Source organism: Carex rostrata, chromosome 17 (assembly GCF_964058835.1).
Source record: "Carex rostrata chromosome 17, lpCarRost1.2, whole genome shotgun sequence".
Lineage (NCBI taxonomy): Eukaryota > Viridiplantae > Streptophyta > Magnoliopsida > Poales > Cyperaceae > Carex > Carex rostrata.
Genome location: NC_135934.1, coordinates 8,947,398 through 8,965,747, shown reverse-complemented (window position 1 = coordinate 8,965,747; position 18,350 = coordinate 8,947,398). Strand labels below are relative to the sequence as shown.

The 18,350-nt window shown below is 32.7% G+C and overlaps 1 protein-coding gene across 1 annotated transcript; it reads right to left on the bottom strand.

Annotated features, from left to right (window-relative positions):
* Positions 1 to 14,476: 14,476 nt before the first annotated feature.
* On the bottom strand, positions 14,477 to 16,938 carry LOC144568384 (reticulon-like protein B12). The gene is made up of 4 exons (XM_078318718.1): positions 16,291 to 16,938; positions 15,565 to 15,745; positions 15,244 to 15,455; positions 14,477 to 14,973 (listed from the first exon to the last, which is right to left on the bottom strand). Exons 1-4 carry the CDS (start codon positions 16,490 to 16,492, stop codon positions 14,783 to 14,785), a joined length of 786 nt encoding a protein of 261 aa, XP_078174844.1. The 5' UTR covers positions 16,493 to 16,938; the 3' UTR covers positions 14,477 to 14,782.
* Between the last annotated feature and the right edge of the window lie 1,412 nt (positions 16,939 to 18,350).

The following is an 18,350-nucleotide window of genomic DNA, read 5'->3' as shown; positions in this document are numbered from 1 at the left end:
CCAATTGATGGTTTTTGGAGCACTCTAGTAGTGTCTCTAAATGGCATGATAATAGGTTATTTACAACCCTAATATAACACTCAAATTAAAGGTGTTTGGAAGACTTTAGTAGTGTCCATATATGGCAAGATAATATGCCATTTACAACCCTAATACCGCACTCCAATCGAAGGTCTCTGGAGCACTCTAGTAGTGTCTCCATATGGCAAGATAATAGAGCATTTACAACCCTAATACAACACTCAAATTGAAGATGTTTGGGCACTCTAGTTGTGTCCCTATATGTTTAAGATAATAGGGCATTTACAACCCAAATAGAACACTGCAAGTAATGTAGTTTGGAGCATTCTATTAGTATCTCTATATAGCAAGATAATAGGGCATTTACAACCTTAATACAACACTCCAATTGAAGGTGTTTGCAGCACTCTAGTTGTGTCTCCAGAAGGTATGACAACAGGTCATTTACAACCCTAATACAACACTCTAATTGATGGTTTTTGGAGCACTCTAGTAGTGTCTCTAAATGGCAAGATAATAGGTTATTTACAACCCTAATATAACACTCAAATTAAAGGTGTTTGGAAGACTTTAATAGTGTTCCTATATGGCAAGATAATAGGCCATTTACAACTCTAATACAACACTCCAATCGAAGGTCTCTGGAGCACTCTAGTATTGTCTCCATATGGCAAGATAATAGAGCATTTACAACCCTAATACAACACTCAAATTAAAGATGTTTGGGCACTCTAGTTGTGTCCCAATATGTTAAGATAATAGGACATTTACAACCCAAATACAACACTCCAATTGATGTAGTTTGGAGCATTCTAGTAGTGACTCTATATGGCAAGATAATTGGGCATTTACAACCTTAATACAACACTCCAATTGATGGTGTTTGGAGCACTCTATTGGTGTCTCTATATGGCACGATAATAGGGTATTTACAACCCTAATACAACACTCCAATTGAAGGACTTTGAAGCACTCTAGTAGTGTCTCCAGATCGCAAGATAATAGGGTATTTACAACCCAAATACAACACTCGAATTGAAGATGTTTGGGCACTCTAGTAGTGTCCCCATATTGCAAGATAATAGGGCATTTACAACCGTCATACAGCGCTCCAATTGATGCTGTTTGGAGCACTCTAGTAGTGTCTTCATATGGCAAGAAAATAGGGCATTTACGATGCAAATACAACCATCCAATTGATGTTGTCTGGTGCACTCTCGTAGTGTCTACAGATGGTAAGATAATAGGGCATTTACAACCCAAATACTGCACTCCAATTGAAAGTGTTTGTCCATTGTAGTAGTAGTCTCTATATGGCAAGATAATGTGGGTATTTAACACCCAAATACAACACTCCAATTTAAAATGTTTGGTGCACTCTAGTTCTGTCTACAGATGGTAGGATAACTGGGCATTTACAACCCCAATACAGCACTTCAATTGATGGTGTTTGGAGCACTCTAGTAATATCTCTATATGGCAAGATAATAGGGCATTTACGACCCAAATACAACACTCCAAGTAATGTAGTTTGGAGCATTCTAGTAGTGTCTCTATATGGCAAGATAATAGGGCATTTACAACCCAAATACAACACTCCAAGTAATGTAGTTTGGAGCATTCTAGTAGTGTCTCTATATGGCAAGATAATAGGGCATTTACAACCTTAATACAACACTCCAATTGAAGGTGTTTGGAGCACTCTAGTAGTGTCTCCAGAAGGTAAGATAACAGGTCATTTACAACCCTAATACAGCACTCCAATTGATGGTTTTTGGAGCACTCTTGTAGTGTCTCTAAATGGCAAGATAATAGATTATTTACAACCCTAATATAACACTCAAATTAAAGGTGTTTGGAAGACTTTAGTAGTGTCCCTATATGGCAAGATAATATGTCATATACAACCCTAATACAGAACTCCAATCGAAGGTCTCTTGAGCACTCTAGTAGTGTCTCCATATGGCAAGTTAATAGAGCATTTACAACCCTAATACAACACTCAAATTGAAGATGTTTGGGCACTCTAGTTGTGTCCCTATATGTTAAGATAATAGGGCATTTACAACCCAAATACAACACTCCAAGTGATGTAGTTTGGAGCATTATAGTAGTGTCTCTATATGGCAAGATAATAGGGCATTTACAACCTTAATACAACACTCCAATTGAAGGTGTTTGGAGCACTCTAGTAGTGTATTTAGATGGCAAGATAATAGGGCATTTACAACCGAAATGCAACACCCCAATTGATAGTGTTTGGATCATTCTGTCTCTATATGGCTAGATAATAGGGCATGTACAACCTTCCAATTTGAAGGTGTTTGGAGCACTCTAGTAGGGTCTCTATATAGCAGGATAATAGGACAGTTACAACCCTAATACTTCACTACAATTGATGGTGTTTGGAGCAACCTAGTAGTTTCTCCAGATGGCAAGATAATAGGGCAATTACAACCCTAATACAGCACTCCAATTGAAGATGTTTGGACCACTCTAGTAGTGTCTCCAGATGGTAAGATAACAGGGCATTTACAATCCTAATACCGCACTCTAATTGATTGTATTTGGAGCACTCTAGTAGTGTCTCTATATGGTAAGATAATAGTGTATTTAGAACCCTAATACATCACTATAATTGAAGGTGTTTGGAGCACTCTAGTAGTGTCTCTAGGGCATTTACAACCCTAATATAGCACTCCAATTGATGGTGTTTAGAGCACTCTAGTGGTGTCTCTATATGGCAAGATAATACGGTATTTACAATCCTAATACAACACTCCAATTGAAGGAGTTTGGAACACTCTAGTAGTGTCTCCAGATCGCAAGATAATAGGGCATTTACAACCCATATACAACACTCGAATTGAAGATGTTTGGGCAATCTGGTAGTGTCCCCATATTGCAAGATAATAGGGCATTTACAACCGTAATACAGCGCTCCAATTGATGGTGTTTGGAGCACTCTCGTAGTTTCTACAGATGGTAAGATAATAGGGTATTTACAACCCAAATACAACACTCCAATTGAAGGTGTTTGGTCCATTGTAGTAGTAGTCTCTATATGGCAAGATAATGGGGGTATTTACCACCCAAATACAACACTCCAATTGAAGATGTTTGGTGCACTCTAGTTGTGTCTCCAGATGATAAGATAACTGGGCATTTACAACCCTAATACAACACTTCAATTGATGGTGTTTGGAGCACTCTAGTAGTGTCTCTATATGGCAAGATAATAGGGCATTTACAACACTATAACACTCCAATTGAAGGAGTTTGGAGCACTATAGTTTTTCTCCAGAAGGTACGATAACAGGTCATTTACAACCCTAATACAGCACTCCAATTGATGGTTTTTGGAGCACTCTAGTAGTGTCTCTAAATGGCAAGATTATAGGTTATTTACAACCCTAATATAACACTCAATTTAAAGGTGTTTGGAAGACTTTACTTGTGTCCCTATATGGCAAGATAATAGGCCATTTACAACCCTAATACTGCACTCCAATCGAAGGTCTCTGAAGGACTCTAGTATTGTCTCCATATGGCAAATTAATAGAGCATTTACAACCATAATACAACACTTTAAATTAAGAGGTTTGGGCACTCTACTTGTGTTCCTATATGTTAAGATAATAGGGCATTTACAACTCGAATACAACACTCCAATTGATGTAGTTTGGAGCATTCTAGTAGTGTCTCTATATGGCAAGATAATAGGGCATTTATAACCTTAATAGAACACTTCAATTGAAGTTGTTTGGAGCACTCTAGTAGTGTCTTTAGATGGAAAGATAATAGGGCATTTACAACCGAAATACAACACCCCAATTGATAGTGTTTGGATCATTCTAGTAGTGTCTCTATATGGCAAGATAATAGGGCATGTACAACCTTAATACAACACTCCAATTGAAGGTGTTTGGAGCACTCTAGTAGGGTCTCTATATAGCAAGATAATAGGACAGTTACAACCCTAATACTTCACTCCAATTGATGGTGCTTGGAGCACCCAAGTAGTTTCTCCAGATGGCAAGATAATAGGGCAATTACAACCCTAATCAGCACTCCAATTGAAGATGTTTGGACCACTCTAGTAGTGTCTCCAGATGGTAAGATAACAGGGCATTTACAACTCTACTACTGCACTCCAATTGATGGTGTTTGGAGTACTCTAGTAGTGTCTCTATGTGGTAAGATAATAGTGTATTTAGAACCCTAATACAACACTATAATTGAAGGTGTTTGGAGCACTCTAGTAGTGTCTCCAGATGGTAAGATAATTAGGCACTTACAACCCGAATATAGCACTCTAATTGATGGTGTTTGGAGCACTCTAGTGGTGTCTCTATATGGCAAAATAATAGGGTATTTACTACCCTAATACAACACTCCAATTGAAGGAGTTTGGAGCACTCTAGTAGTGTCTCCATATCGCAAGATAATAGGGCATTGACAACCCAAATACAACACTCGAATTGAAGATGTTTGGGCACTCTAGTAGTGTCCCCATACTACAAGATAATAGGACATTTACAACCGTAATACAGCACTTCAATTGATGTTGTTTGGAGTACTATAGTAGTGTCTCCATATGGCAAGAGAATAGGGCATTTACGATGCAAATACAACCATCTAATTGATGTTGTCTGGAGCACTCTCGTAGTGTCTACAGATGGTAAGATAATAGGGCATTTACAACCCAAATACAACACTCCAATTGATGGTGTTTGGTCCATTGTAGTAGTAGTCTCTATATGGCAAGATAATGGGGGTATTTACCACCCAAATACAACACTCCAATTGAAGATGTTTGGTGCACTCTAGTTGTGTCTCTAGATGCTAAGATAACTGGGCATTTACAACCCTAATACAGGACTTCAATTGATGGTGTTTGGAGCACTCTAGTAGTGTCTCTATATGGCAAGATAATAGGGTATTTACAACACTAATACAACACTCCAATTGAAAGAGTTTGGAGCACTCTAGTAGTGTCTCCAGAAGGTAAGATAACAGGTCATTTACAACTCTAATACAGCACTCCAATTGATGGTTTCTGGAGCACTCTAGTAGTGTCTCTAAATGGCAACATAATTTACGAGGCAAGATAAACACATAATTTATGGTTTTTCTATTGCAGAGCCATCCAAACGCGGACCATACTGATGTCAGTTGAGTCGAACTTGTACCAATGAACCCTTGATTTCAATGCGGGTCAAATCTTTATTCTCAATTCGACAAGAAGATACCAATTATGTGCTGAAGAGTTGGAGCTTAGTTTTTAAAAAATAACTAGTAAATTTGAGTGCAAACTGCAAAGATATACGAGCGGTTTAACCAAAATTGTAAATGAGCTTGAGAGCTAAAAAAGAGGAGTTCAGGAGCAAAGAAGATGAAGTGAAGGGATCCCTTCACCTTTCTCTCTTATTCAATTCAATTGTGTCTCAACTTTTAAGGAACATACCTATTTGATGAAGGAGTATATTTGTTAATTTAGCTTTTAATAAAATAGCTAAATAGCATATTCAATGAATAAAAGAGAATTAAAGAAAGAATGCTAAATTTTTATGAGCATATTGAATATGAAGATATTTTTATGAGAAAATTGACAATTTTAAAATTTTTATTGGGTACACTATAATTTTTTTCTAAAATTTAAGAGGAATTTCATGTACACCGTACACCCTTCAATAACTTTTAAATTAGACATTTTCTCTCTAAAATTTTATAATATCATATTTAACCTTCTCAAACTTAGAAACTCCAAATTTTACCCAATCAATTGTCTATTAAAACTCAATTTAAATTTATAAAGTACACATTTTACCTTTTATTTTAAAAATAAAAAGTATATAGCATGTCTGAAGAAAAATTCTTCAAATTGGCCGGTTGTGAAGATAAATTGTTCATTTTTCTTACTTGTGACATGTATATAAGTGCAAGGGCGGAGCCAGACTCTCAAACTATAAAGTTCAAACACATATGAGTATTAATTATACAAAATTTTCATGCAGAAATGAAGATCAATTTTACATAATGTGACAATTTACTCTAAATTATGTAAAAAAATTATACCTAAATACAAAAAATAGAGTTAATTGACCCGTTGGTACTTCTTCAATCCATTTATGTATAAGTATATACTTAATTGTCACTATGTATGTCAAGAGATTAAAAAACATATTTATTCTCACAAACCGACGCCACATAAAGAAAAATGTAAAACAAAAAACTAAATTTAAACAATGATCATGCAAAATACTGACTGCATCCTTTAAGGTCATCTGTGAAAATAAGTTGCGTGTCAAACAATTAATGCAGTTTGTTATGAATAAAGTATTTATGGATGTCCATGCATGTTGCAACTCTTCTGAGCAATTACTTCAAAACTTCTCTTTAAAGGAGTATGTTTCTCTCCCACATTTATCAATAGAGTTAATATTAGATGGCTTGTAATTTACATTTTCTAGCCTATAAATAGAGGCTTTGTATGGATGTATTATACACAACAAAAGCATATGAATAAAAGATAGCCATCTTTATACATTCTCAATATCTTGTTTATTATTCTTTTACTTTATTTTTATAACACGTTATCAGCACGAGAGCTCTTGAAGATCTGAGGCAAACTTGTAATATATATTTTTAATTTTAATATCATAATACTTCTAGTCAGAAATTGTCACAAGATAACAACATAAAAAAAATTTATAATAATAATAAAAAAAAATAATGAAGTCATCAGTTATCTTTTATATTACATTATACTTGAATTCTTTTTTATGTTATGTTATGATTTTATTTTTTATTAAACATAAATTTCAAATGGTCTGAAGACTAATTTGGTAAGTTTGAGATAATGTTGAGTATTTATCTCAAATTAAAAATCAATCGATTCAATAGGCCCGAAGCCATATGATAATTAAAATTTTAAATTTGATTAGAGGGCCCGAAGCCAATAAATTATAAATTTTATAATGTGCAATTTTAGATCTGTCTCAATTATGTCCTGTTTATATTATTGAATATTATTTCATCAATTCTTTTTACATTTATTATATTCTATTAACATTGGTCTTTTTCTTATTAATCTTTATTGAAAGATTTACTTATTTTTAGTAATTGGTCTGAAGCCACTTACGTTTGTTTCTGTCATAGCACCAAATTGAAGGCATTATGTTTGGTCCAAAGCCTATATCGAAAAAAAAAATCTGCCATGATATATATTTCTTTTCAATAAAATCTTTATAGTATTGAATATTATTTATTTTTATTTTTAATTTTTTAATCTTCCTGGCGAAGATTTCAAAAAATATTAAGAAGATCTTCATGAAGAAGATTTCAAGAAAATTTATAAGATGTACAAATTTTATGCGATGTACATATTTCTATAATTTAATCCAAAAAATATTAAGAAGATCTTCATGAAGAAGATTTCAAGAAAATTTATAAGATGTACAAATTTTATGCGATGTACATATTTCTATAATTTAATCTTCCTGAAGAAGATCTGAAGAAATTTTCTGAAAGAAATTTCAAGAAAATTTATGTGATACGCGAATTTTACGTTATTTGAAAAAATATTATGAATTGATTTAATATCTCATTGTGGTTGAACAAAATAACAAGTTGTTGATGGAAAATCATGAATTTCGTTCAATTGATTAATGTTTCATTCCTTGAAGTGAATGTATCAATATATAACAATAATAATTTTGAACAAACACGTGGTTGTGGACAAGATCGATGTTATTATCATGGTGATTATTCCAAAAACACACATTTTCACCAGAAGTGGAAAGATAATGAAGAAAATAATGAGAAAGAAAAAAAAATGAAAAGAATAATGAGAAAGAAAATTTCGTACTATCATTGGCTACGTACCTGTTGTACGCTACCTGTAGTACACCGAAACATTATGTTTACCTATATCAAACATCAATAAATAAATAAATAAAAAATCGAGACAAATTTTATTTGAAAGTGTGATCTCGATCTTAGCAATATTAATGTTATTAAATTTTATTTGTTGAAATTATATTTTTGATGCTATTGACAAACATACAAATTATTCCTACCCAGCTCGTTAGCTTTAACAAACCTTGCCTTACCTCATTTTCACATCACTTTGCTTAATGCATTTATTCTAAAATTGGAATTAGAATAAACTTTGAATTATTTTCGAAATTATTAGATTTTACAGTGAAATTGTTCGAAATTAAATTTAATATATTTTAGTCAAATTATCAAATATGCTTTAGTTAACATATTTATGTTTTCTAGAAAATTATAATTGTTGGAAATGGAAGTCATCACCTTGATAATTATATAGTGTCTATATAAAAGATATAATCTGCTGTGGATATATTAGTATAGAAATTATATATTTTAAATTTGATTTTGTTTCTCTTTCTTTCTGGAATAAATAAGAAATAATCTAGTGAACATGATTTTTTCTTGTTTATCTAGATTTTGTTTAATAAACACAATAATACTTTTGATTTGAAGTGTTTGACAACTAAACACTTATTTTGTGAATATATGTATTCTTAAATACATGCATTTATTTACAGGATTGTAATTCTTGTTAAAAAAAATGACTGAAGGCTCCGGAAGACTTGATTTGTTGTTACATGGAGGAAAATAAATCTATATTTATGATGCATTATATTATTCTAAGTCTCAAAGGAATTTATTAAGTTTTAAGAATATCCGCCGAAATGGATATTATGCTGAGACAACTAATGTTGAATATATGTATAAAAAAAACAATGCTTATTGAAAACAAATTGAATATGTTTTCCTCCGACTTGTACTGCTCATATATTCAATTGAAGCACATGTTATTGTAAATCAGCAGTTTACAGATAAGAATATACTTATAGTTTGGCATGACCGGTTGGGTCATTCTGGATCAATAATGATGCGAAAAAATAGAGCCTTAATGTGAACACTCATCAAAGAACCAGAAGATTCTTTAATCTGATGAATTTTTATGTGTTGAATTTATTTCTAAAACGTATAAAATATGATATTTGTGGAACACTATATCAACTATGTGAACCATTTGAATATTTTATAATTTAAATTGATGCATGAACAAGATGGTCACATGTATGTTTATTATCAAATCGCAACCTGGTGTTTGCGAGATTACTTGCTCAATTGATTTGATTAAAGAGCATAATTTTATGATTATCCAATTATGAAAATACGTTTAGACAATGTCAAAATTAATCTTGAACATCCTGTAGATGTTCATATATAAAAAGAAGATATGATATTTTACATGCAACAAAACTAATTCGCATCATGCCAACTAGCTATTATAAAGCTTCACCTTATAATTGGTTTTTTGGTCACATACCTAATATTTCCCATATAAGAATTTTTGAATGTGCGGTATATGTTCCGATTGCTCCACCACAACGCACTAAAATGGGACCTCAAAGAAGGTTGAGAATTTATGTTGGATTTGAATCTCCATCTATAATAAAGTATTTAGAAGCAATGACAGGAGATTTATTCATGGCTAGGTTTGCCGATTGTCATGTTGATGAATCAATATTCCCAACCTTAGGGGGAGAAAATAATCAGCTGGGAAAAGATATTAGTTGGAATGAAATATCATTGTCTCATTTTGATCCTCTAAAGAATGTGAACTAAATGTTCAAAAGATAATTCATTTGCAAAGATTAGCTAACCAATTGCCAGACGCATTTACAGACTCAAAGAAAGTGACCAAATCACATGTACCAGCTGCTAATGCTCCAATAAAAGTTGATGTCCATTTTGGACAAACTAATGAAATTATGACGCGCATGAAGCGTGAAAGACCAATCGGTTCCAAAGATAAAAATTCTCGAAAAAGAAAAGGAGCAAAGAATGGTCAAGTCGAGGATATGATAATTTCAGATAAAACTCCATAAGAGAATCAAATTCTAAGTAATATTGGAGTTCCAGCAGAAACTAAGGTATCTGAAATTCATGAAAATGAAGAGATCTCTATAAATTATATCATGAATGGAATAAGATGGAACCGAGATGAAATTGATGTCAATGATATTTTTGCATATAATATAGCGCTAAATATAATAAATATTGAGGATCATGACTCGAAGTCTATTAAAGAATGTCAACAAGGAAATAATTGGCCAAAATGGAAAGGTGCAATTGAGGCAGAATTAAACTCTTTGGAAAAACGAAAAGTATTTGGGCATGTAGTTCCAATACCTGAAGGTGTAAAACCAGTAGGATATAAATATGTATTTATGCAAAAACAAAATGAGAAAGGTGAAATTGTAAGATATAAAGCGCGGCTTGTCGCCCAAGGATTTTCGCAAAGACCTGAAATTGATTATGAACAAACCTACTCACCTGTGGTGGATGCAATAATTTTTTGATATTTAATTAGTCTGGTAATACATGAAGGACTCGATTTGCACCTAATGGATATTATTACAGCCTATTTAAACGGCTCAATTGATAATGATATTTATAAATCCCTGAAGGATTTAAGATGCCTGAAGCATGTAATTTAGGTTCTCGAGAACATTATTCAATTAAATTGAATAAATCTTTATATCGATTAAAGCAATATGGACGCATATGCTATAATCGTTTAAGTGAATATTTATTAAAATATGGATATAAGAATTATACAATCTGTCCATGTATTTTTATGAAAAGATATAGAAATGATTTTGTTATAATTGCAGTTTATGTTGACTATCTAAGTATCATTGGAACTCCTGAAGAGCTTCCAAAAACAATAAATTATTTAAAGAAAGAATTTGAGATAAAAGATCTTAGGAGAACAAAATTTTGCCTTGGATTACAAATTGAACATTTGAAAAATGACATTTTTATGTATCAAGAAAATTATATTGCAAGAGTGTTGAAATAATTTTATATGGATAAATAACATTCGTTAAGCACTCCGAAAGTTGTAAGATCATTAGATGTTAATAAAGATCTTTTCAGACCTTAAGAAACTGGTGAATAACTACTTGGTCCTGAAGTACCATATCTTAGTGCAATAGTAAAATTTATGTATCTTACTGAACATACAAGATCTGATATATCATTTGAGGTAACTTTATTAGCAAGATATAGTTCTTCTCCTACGCGAAGACATTGAAATGAAATGAATCATATACTTTTCTAACTCTGAGAAATTTTAGCAATACATGAAGCAAGCCGAGAATGTGTTTGGTTAAGATCCGTGATTCATCAGACATGTAGCTTGTCTTCTAGAGAAATGATCCCGACGATCATATATAAAGATAATATTACATGTATTGCTCAATTAAAAGAAGCACACATTAAAAGAGATAGAATAAAACATATTTCGCTAAAATTCTTTTTCACACGTGATCTTCAAAATGATAATGTTATTAATGTTCAGCAAATCTGTTCAAGTGAAAATCCAGCATAATTATTCACTAAGGCGCTTCCTATTGGAATATTTAAAAAGCTAGTTCGTAATATTGGAGTTCGTTGACTTAAAGATCTTGATTAATGTTGTCATGAGGGGCAGTTAATATGCACTATATTTTTCTTAACCATGGTTTTTCCCACTGGGTTTTCCTGGTAAGGTTATAGTTGCATATTTAGAATAATAATGTACTCTTTTTCCTTCACTGGGTTTTTATCCCATAGGGTTTTTCCTAGTAAGGTTTTAATGAGGCATATTCTTATGTAATGGACATCCAAGGGGGAGTGTTATGAATAAAGTATTTATGGATGTCCATGCATGTTGCAACTCTTCTGAGCAATTACTTCAAAACTTCTCTTTAAAGGAGTATGTTTCTCTCCCACATTTATCAATAGAGTTAATATTAGATGGCTTGTAATTTACATTTTCTAGCCTATAAATAGAGGCTTTGTATGGATGTATTATACACAACAAAAGCATATGAATAAAAGATAGCCATCTTTATACATTCTCAATCTCTTGTTTATTATTCTTTTACTTTATTTTATAACACAGTTAAGTTTGTTGCCAGGCCATTTATGAAAATAACTCCTAAAAGATGAAAACATATTTGCTTGTTATTTTCTTTAAAATCTAAACATATAAATATTATAACTTATTCTACATCGTGAAAAATATGGTAGCAATCAAATATTGATCGGACGTAAATAAAGTTTCCCTTATTAGTTATTAATATAATTTGTTTTAAACTTCAAGACCGGTTCTGAAAATTTTGGAGCCTGGTGCGGAAGAAAATTTTGGGCCGTTTATATATACCATTGTTGTAAAATAATAGTCTTAACAGTCAATTATATGCATGTTTAATCGTTAACGACGGTCAAACCATTATGAATACATTTATCGGAGTTCTATTAGTGAATTTTTCCGATTAATCAGCTGATTATTCTCAATTATTTTATTTATTCTCATTTGATCGTCCGTTTATTTCCATTGATTCTCATTTATTTTCATTTATTCCAATGATTATTTATTTTTACATTTTTTTCTGTGATTGTGTTATAATAAGTTTCATAAATCATGTATTGCAATTTTATTTATGCTTGGATATACATTTAATTTTTTTATATATGTTTTTTCTTTTTACTTATTTTGAATTAATTGATTAATTCCTCTATTATTTATATATCACATATTTTTCTTACTTACTGATGTAATTTTTTCAATTAGTACAGCATATTTATATATTAAATTAAGTGGTTATTACAAACTAAATTTAGTGATTTTATGTTGAAATGTTTCATGTCTTTCAAATAATATAGAATAATCATTTCTGTACCCGCGCTACAGTAACTCCATTTAGAGAAATAATGTATTATGGTTCCCCACTAATTATATTGTGTTCACTAATTATTATTCTAAAAAGATATTATATAGTCTCAACTAATTATTATTCTAAAATCCCAGCAGCACCCTTTCAAAACCTCGGCACTAATTCCACGTCAACATTTCTCTAACAAAAATAGTTGACCTCATAAAAATAAATACTTTTATGGCAGTTTAGGTGTGGGTACTGTAGCGCGGGTACTCATATCAGCTTCCAATAATATATTATTAGTATTTGAAAACGCTTGATTCTAGAATTTATTTTTTCATTAAATAAATGTGTTACTTACACATGTAAAGTATGTGTGTATTGTGAAGCGTAGTGTCATGTTATAATAATAGAACTAAGTTAAATTAAGTTAAATTGTCCGCATAATTCTAATTAATCGGCTGCATACCGATTAATCACTTGACGGTATCCCGTCGTTTGACAAGTGTCATACCATTATTTACAATACTGATATATACAAAAAAAAATTTATTGATATACCAATAGATCATATCTACTTATAGAAAAGTTTGGACCCTTTATATATTCAAAATTTGAGCTCTAATATTTTTTTTATTTAATATATACAGATTAATTTTTTTTATATATGCAAAATAACTTTTTTTTTCTTTTGAGGTCCCCTTGAATCTTGGAGTCCAAGGCGATCGCCCTGGCTGCCCAGCACCAAGGCCGGCCCTGAAGATTGTTTTTTTATTAAAACTGCGGACTTAATGCAGTGGTATGGTATGAGTTTCATCTCTTAAACCGATTTAACTTTCAAAAATAACATCTAAGAAATACTAAATGTATCATGGATTCAAGGTCCTTTAATAAAAAAAATTAAAATGGAAGACTGATATGTTATTTTGAGGTTGTATTGCGATATGTTGGAGGCTGATTTGATGATCGAGAAAATATACACGTTGTATATAGTTTTGTCGTCGTGCACAATTGAACTCTTAAACACGACAACATATTGCAAAATAAAAATAAAATAGAAATTAATACAGCAATCTACTTCCACAGCCTCTTCAGATTCTGAGAGTTAATAAAAAATAAAAATAAAAAACTTACCTATTTCACAATGGAAAAGTTGTGGCAATGTGCCTGTTTAGATTTTATAATTTAGCAAATTTCAAAATGTAAAACAGATTATATTTGAAAAGTTTATGCTGACAAAATACTGTTTGCCAGATATTTAAATGGACCAAACTTGTGGTCTAGACTGTCTATTCTAAAGGCAGCGTAATGATTTAACGCTGTCTCTGTCTGTCGCTGAGCTGACAAGCTTTAGCCTCCAGCTGGATATTCCCAACCCATCTATCTAACACAAATAACAACTACTTAGCAACATTAATTCCGATTCTCTTCCTAATTAGTAATTAATCCCCACCCAAAGGGAATAACAAACAACTCTGTATTCTGTTGCGTACCTTACACATTTGCATTAAATTCTCCAGGCCAACACCAAGACGACAAGACAACACATCATTTTATCCATCCCCTTTCTTTTCTTTGTAATAATAGATCATATTCACAGTTCACTGCAACAAAGAAGAATGAAAAACACAAAACTGTGCCTGCTCAGCATCAGATGCATGCAATGCGGAAACAAAAACAAAACTCAGAAGTCACTCCAAATCTTATCTACACAAAATTCGGCAAATCACCCACCACATAGGTCCTTACAAACTCCAAACCAAAAAAGAAAATAAATAAATAAATAATTTATAGTCAAACTCACTCGCTGCTATCTACATCAGTTCAGTACATTCTTTTTAGAAAAAAAAAAAAAAAAAACCGCAAAGTGTGGAAAGTTAAGATACTAATAGAGGGAAACCATTCACACAGAAAATTGAATCTGTAGAAAATAAGATAACAAGCGCGCAAACACACCCCAATGTATGTGGGACCGAAGACTGTACAGGAGAAAAAGCAAGCACTAAGCACTAGTAGCTAGCTGTGTCTTCTTTGATTATCTCTCTCATGGTGTCTTTAACCTTGCGGTAGCACTGGAAGCACACGCGCTCATATATCCTCTCATACATGAGCACCTCGGTGTAAGCCAGGCTTAAACACCTGTCAATGCACTCTCCATATTTCTCATATAATGCCGGGACTATGAGAAGAACAAAAAGACCTATATAATAAGCAAGCAGTTGTTAATTGTTACTTGATTGATTCTACAACCAAACAGCCTCTGAAGCTGCCCAATTATTGTTCATTGGGAAATTCAAGTAGAAACTTGAAATTAAAAGTAACTCACTCATTTACATATATAGCACACTGCCAAGCCTCTGTGTACCAGTACAAGCTGCTGATACCAGTTATGCTATGACTAGTGAATGGAGCTAGTTAGCTATCCTTCTAGAAATTAAAGACCTGATAGCAGAAATGATGGAGGACTTACAGATGTAAAGAGAAGTGGCAAAATTAGTAAGACTGCCGAATACTGACAAGAACCATAAGACTGATACTGATACATAGAAAAGGCCGACATCCTTTCCCAGCACAATGCTTTTGAAGGCCAAGAGAAGCTTATTCACAAGAGACTGCAAGTAGAGTACCGCTTCATGGACAGCATCTTCTGAGATCTGAATATCTGGTACAGGTGGCGGTGGCCTGAGTTTGAACCGAATTTACCAAATCATGTAAGCATCATTGAGGAGGCATGCATGCAGGAGCTAATTAATATAAAAAGTAAAAAAAAAATGTAGAAGTAGCTACGAACCTGTTGAGAAGTTCAGCAGCCTTAGCCCAAACAAAAAGAATGGAAATGAGGAGCAGCAGGACATTGGAGAGAAGAGACAAGAGAGTGTATCCCCATACTTGGAACACTAACCATGTCGACACCAAACCAATCAATATGCTCATTGCTGCCTCCTTCCTCCTCCACAGAAACACATCTGCAACTGTCACAACAGACACATGGTTTGATTTTAACTCAATATATAAAGTTATATAGAATATAGGTCAGGGTGAAAACGGATCGAATACGGAGCGGGTAGTGCTAAAACCATATCCATATCTGTTTTTCATTTTTGGGATACGGATCGGATATTGGACAGATACAAATCAAAACGGATATTTATTTAAAAAACTATATAAATATTATTAAAAAATACCAAATTTCATAATATTTGTCTAATTATAATGATGAATAACATAATTTTTTCATAATATATATTAAATTAATACGGTATATATCTACTATTCCGACACGGATAATTGAAATGCAAAACCATATCTGTAGATATCAAATATTCATATCTAATTTTTTTTCAAATACGGATGGGGTATTATTCACTCCGGTTTCACCCCTAATATAGGTGCATTGATCACTGAAACTTAATATCGGAAAATTCCCCAAAAGTACGCAATATACATAAATATAGCTAATATCAGAAATGGGAATACAAAAGACGAGAGAAATTAGTAGAGAAGCATAGCACGGTACCAATTCCACCTCCAAGCAGGTGATGCAGACAAGTAGGAGTTGGAGTTGGAGTTGGAGTTGGAGTTGGTGTATGAGGGGAAAATAGTAGAGGAGGGGGGGGCATAATATTATAATGGCTAGATTTGAATTCTCCAAAAGCAAAATCTTCTTCTTCTTCGTCTCCTTGATCTTGTTTCTCTTGTTTCTCTGTTGCTTTTGCCATGGGAGTAAAGGCGTCGACAGCAGTTGTTATTGGTATTGTTGTTATTGTTTGGTAAGGACTCAAGAAAAGAGAGTGATCTGAATTAGGGGGATTGATTGATTGGATTGGTAAAGTAATAATTGACCTGCCCCAGTTCTAAATGATGAAGTTCAATTCGAATTGGAGATAGGTGAGCACTAGCCTAGTGTCACTGGCACAGCCTAAAAGTAAAGTTGAAAAGGTTGAAAAAAAAGGGCTTAGGGCTTAGGGCTAAGGCGAATAGGCGATACTATCCCGTTCCATCCATCTCTATTCCTGTAATTGGCAATATCAATGTGGTAGATAGATATTAGCTAAGGCCCTGTTCGGCACGCAAGGTTTGAATGGGAATAGATGGGATTTTTGATGAATTCCCAACTTTTTTCCCGAGCCCGTTCGGAGGCCCTGTTTTCTCCCAGCTGTTTCCCACCATTTTCCCCGAAAAGTTCCTACTCCCGTGTAAATTTATGGGAAAAATAAAATGAGCTCCGACTGAATGATTTTTTTCCCATTCTTCTCTCTCCTCTCCTCTCCTCTCTATCCACGTGGAGCTGTCTCATCCCTTATCTCTCTTCACTAAACTTCACAACAAACATTATTAAAGAAGTACATATATATAGAGACTTTTCTTTGCTCACTATGTATTGTGGGACTAATTATTTGTTCAGATCCGGACCCGTGGGTTCTTTTTTTTTAGGTGTCACTTATTAACACTTGGATCTCATGTGTAATGGGCCCCCCATTTCTAAAGCAATTAATGGTGTACATCAACCAAGACTAGTCAATAAAATTGATACACATGTTAGATAGATTATGCAACTTCTTTTATTTTATTTTAGACCATCAATTACAGTAAATCAAGAGATAAGTGACGTTGACAATAAATTTATTTGATAATTGACAAATTGGTTAGGTAATTATTAAATTATTATTATTAATTATTATTTTTGGATTATTTTGTTTGTACCATTCTAGTAACATTTTTTTATTAGAAATGATCAAACTTTTTAATATTATTATTTAATCAATTTTATTTAATTTCATTAATATAATTTTTTTTTAAAATATGTTTATCAAATGTTACAATTTACAACCCATTAAAATATTAAATTTACAGTACATTATTGGTCTAAATAAATAGATGGTGGCACGACATTTTTTTTTCAATGTAATTTTATATTTAATTACTTTATATATTAAGCTAACTTTAACATAATTGATTAAAATCAATACATAACATAACATAACGCTATACTATTCACAAAAAATAATTAAATAAAAAATCATTTATAACTAAATTAAAACTAAAACAATCAAATAAATATACATATTTTAAAATAAATAAAGATTTCCCACAATTAATCCCATGATACAAACGAACACTCATTTTTTCATATTCCCATAATTAATCCCATGCATTCCGTACCCGTGGGTTCCCACTTTTTCAAAAGTGAATTCCCATTCCCATTCCTATTCCCATTCTGTAATCCCGTGACATCCGAACACGCCCTAAAGGAACCATTTCTCTGTAATGACACTCAATAAAGAGAATGAATGAATCTTGTATTATTTTTTTAATATTATGATTATTATTATAGAAAATTTGGACTTGCACAAGAATTGTTAATGTTATTGGGCCGGATATGAAATGAGAAGAGAGAGAAGTGCAGGTCGAAATTAGATCTGTCAGTGTCAGTCTTATATCTAACTAACAGGCAAACAACTGAATCCAGTGGAGGAGCAACTAGGGAGGAGTGTAAGCGACGATCAAGAAAAGATCAATGCCGCCAGATGGTGCCACCAACTTCTTCTCCATGCCCGAATAGTCATCGCCAAACGA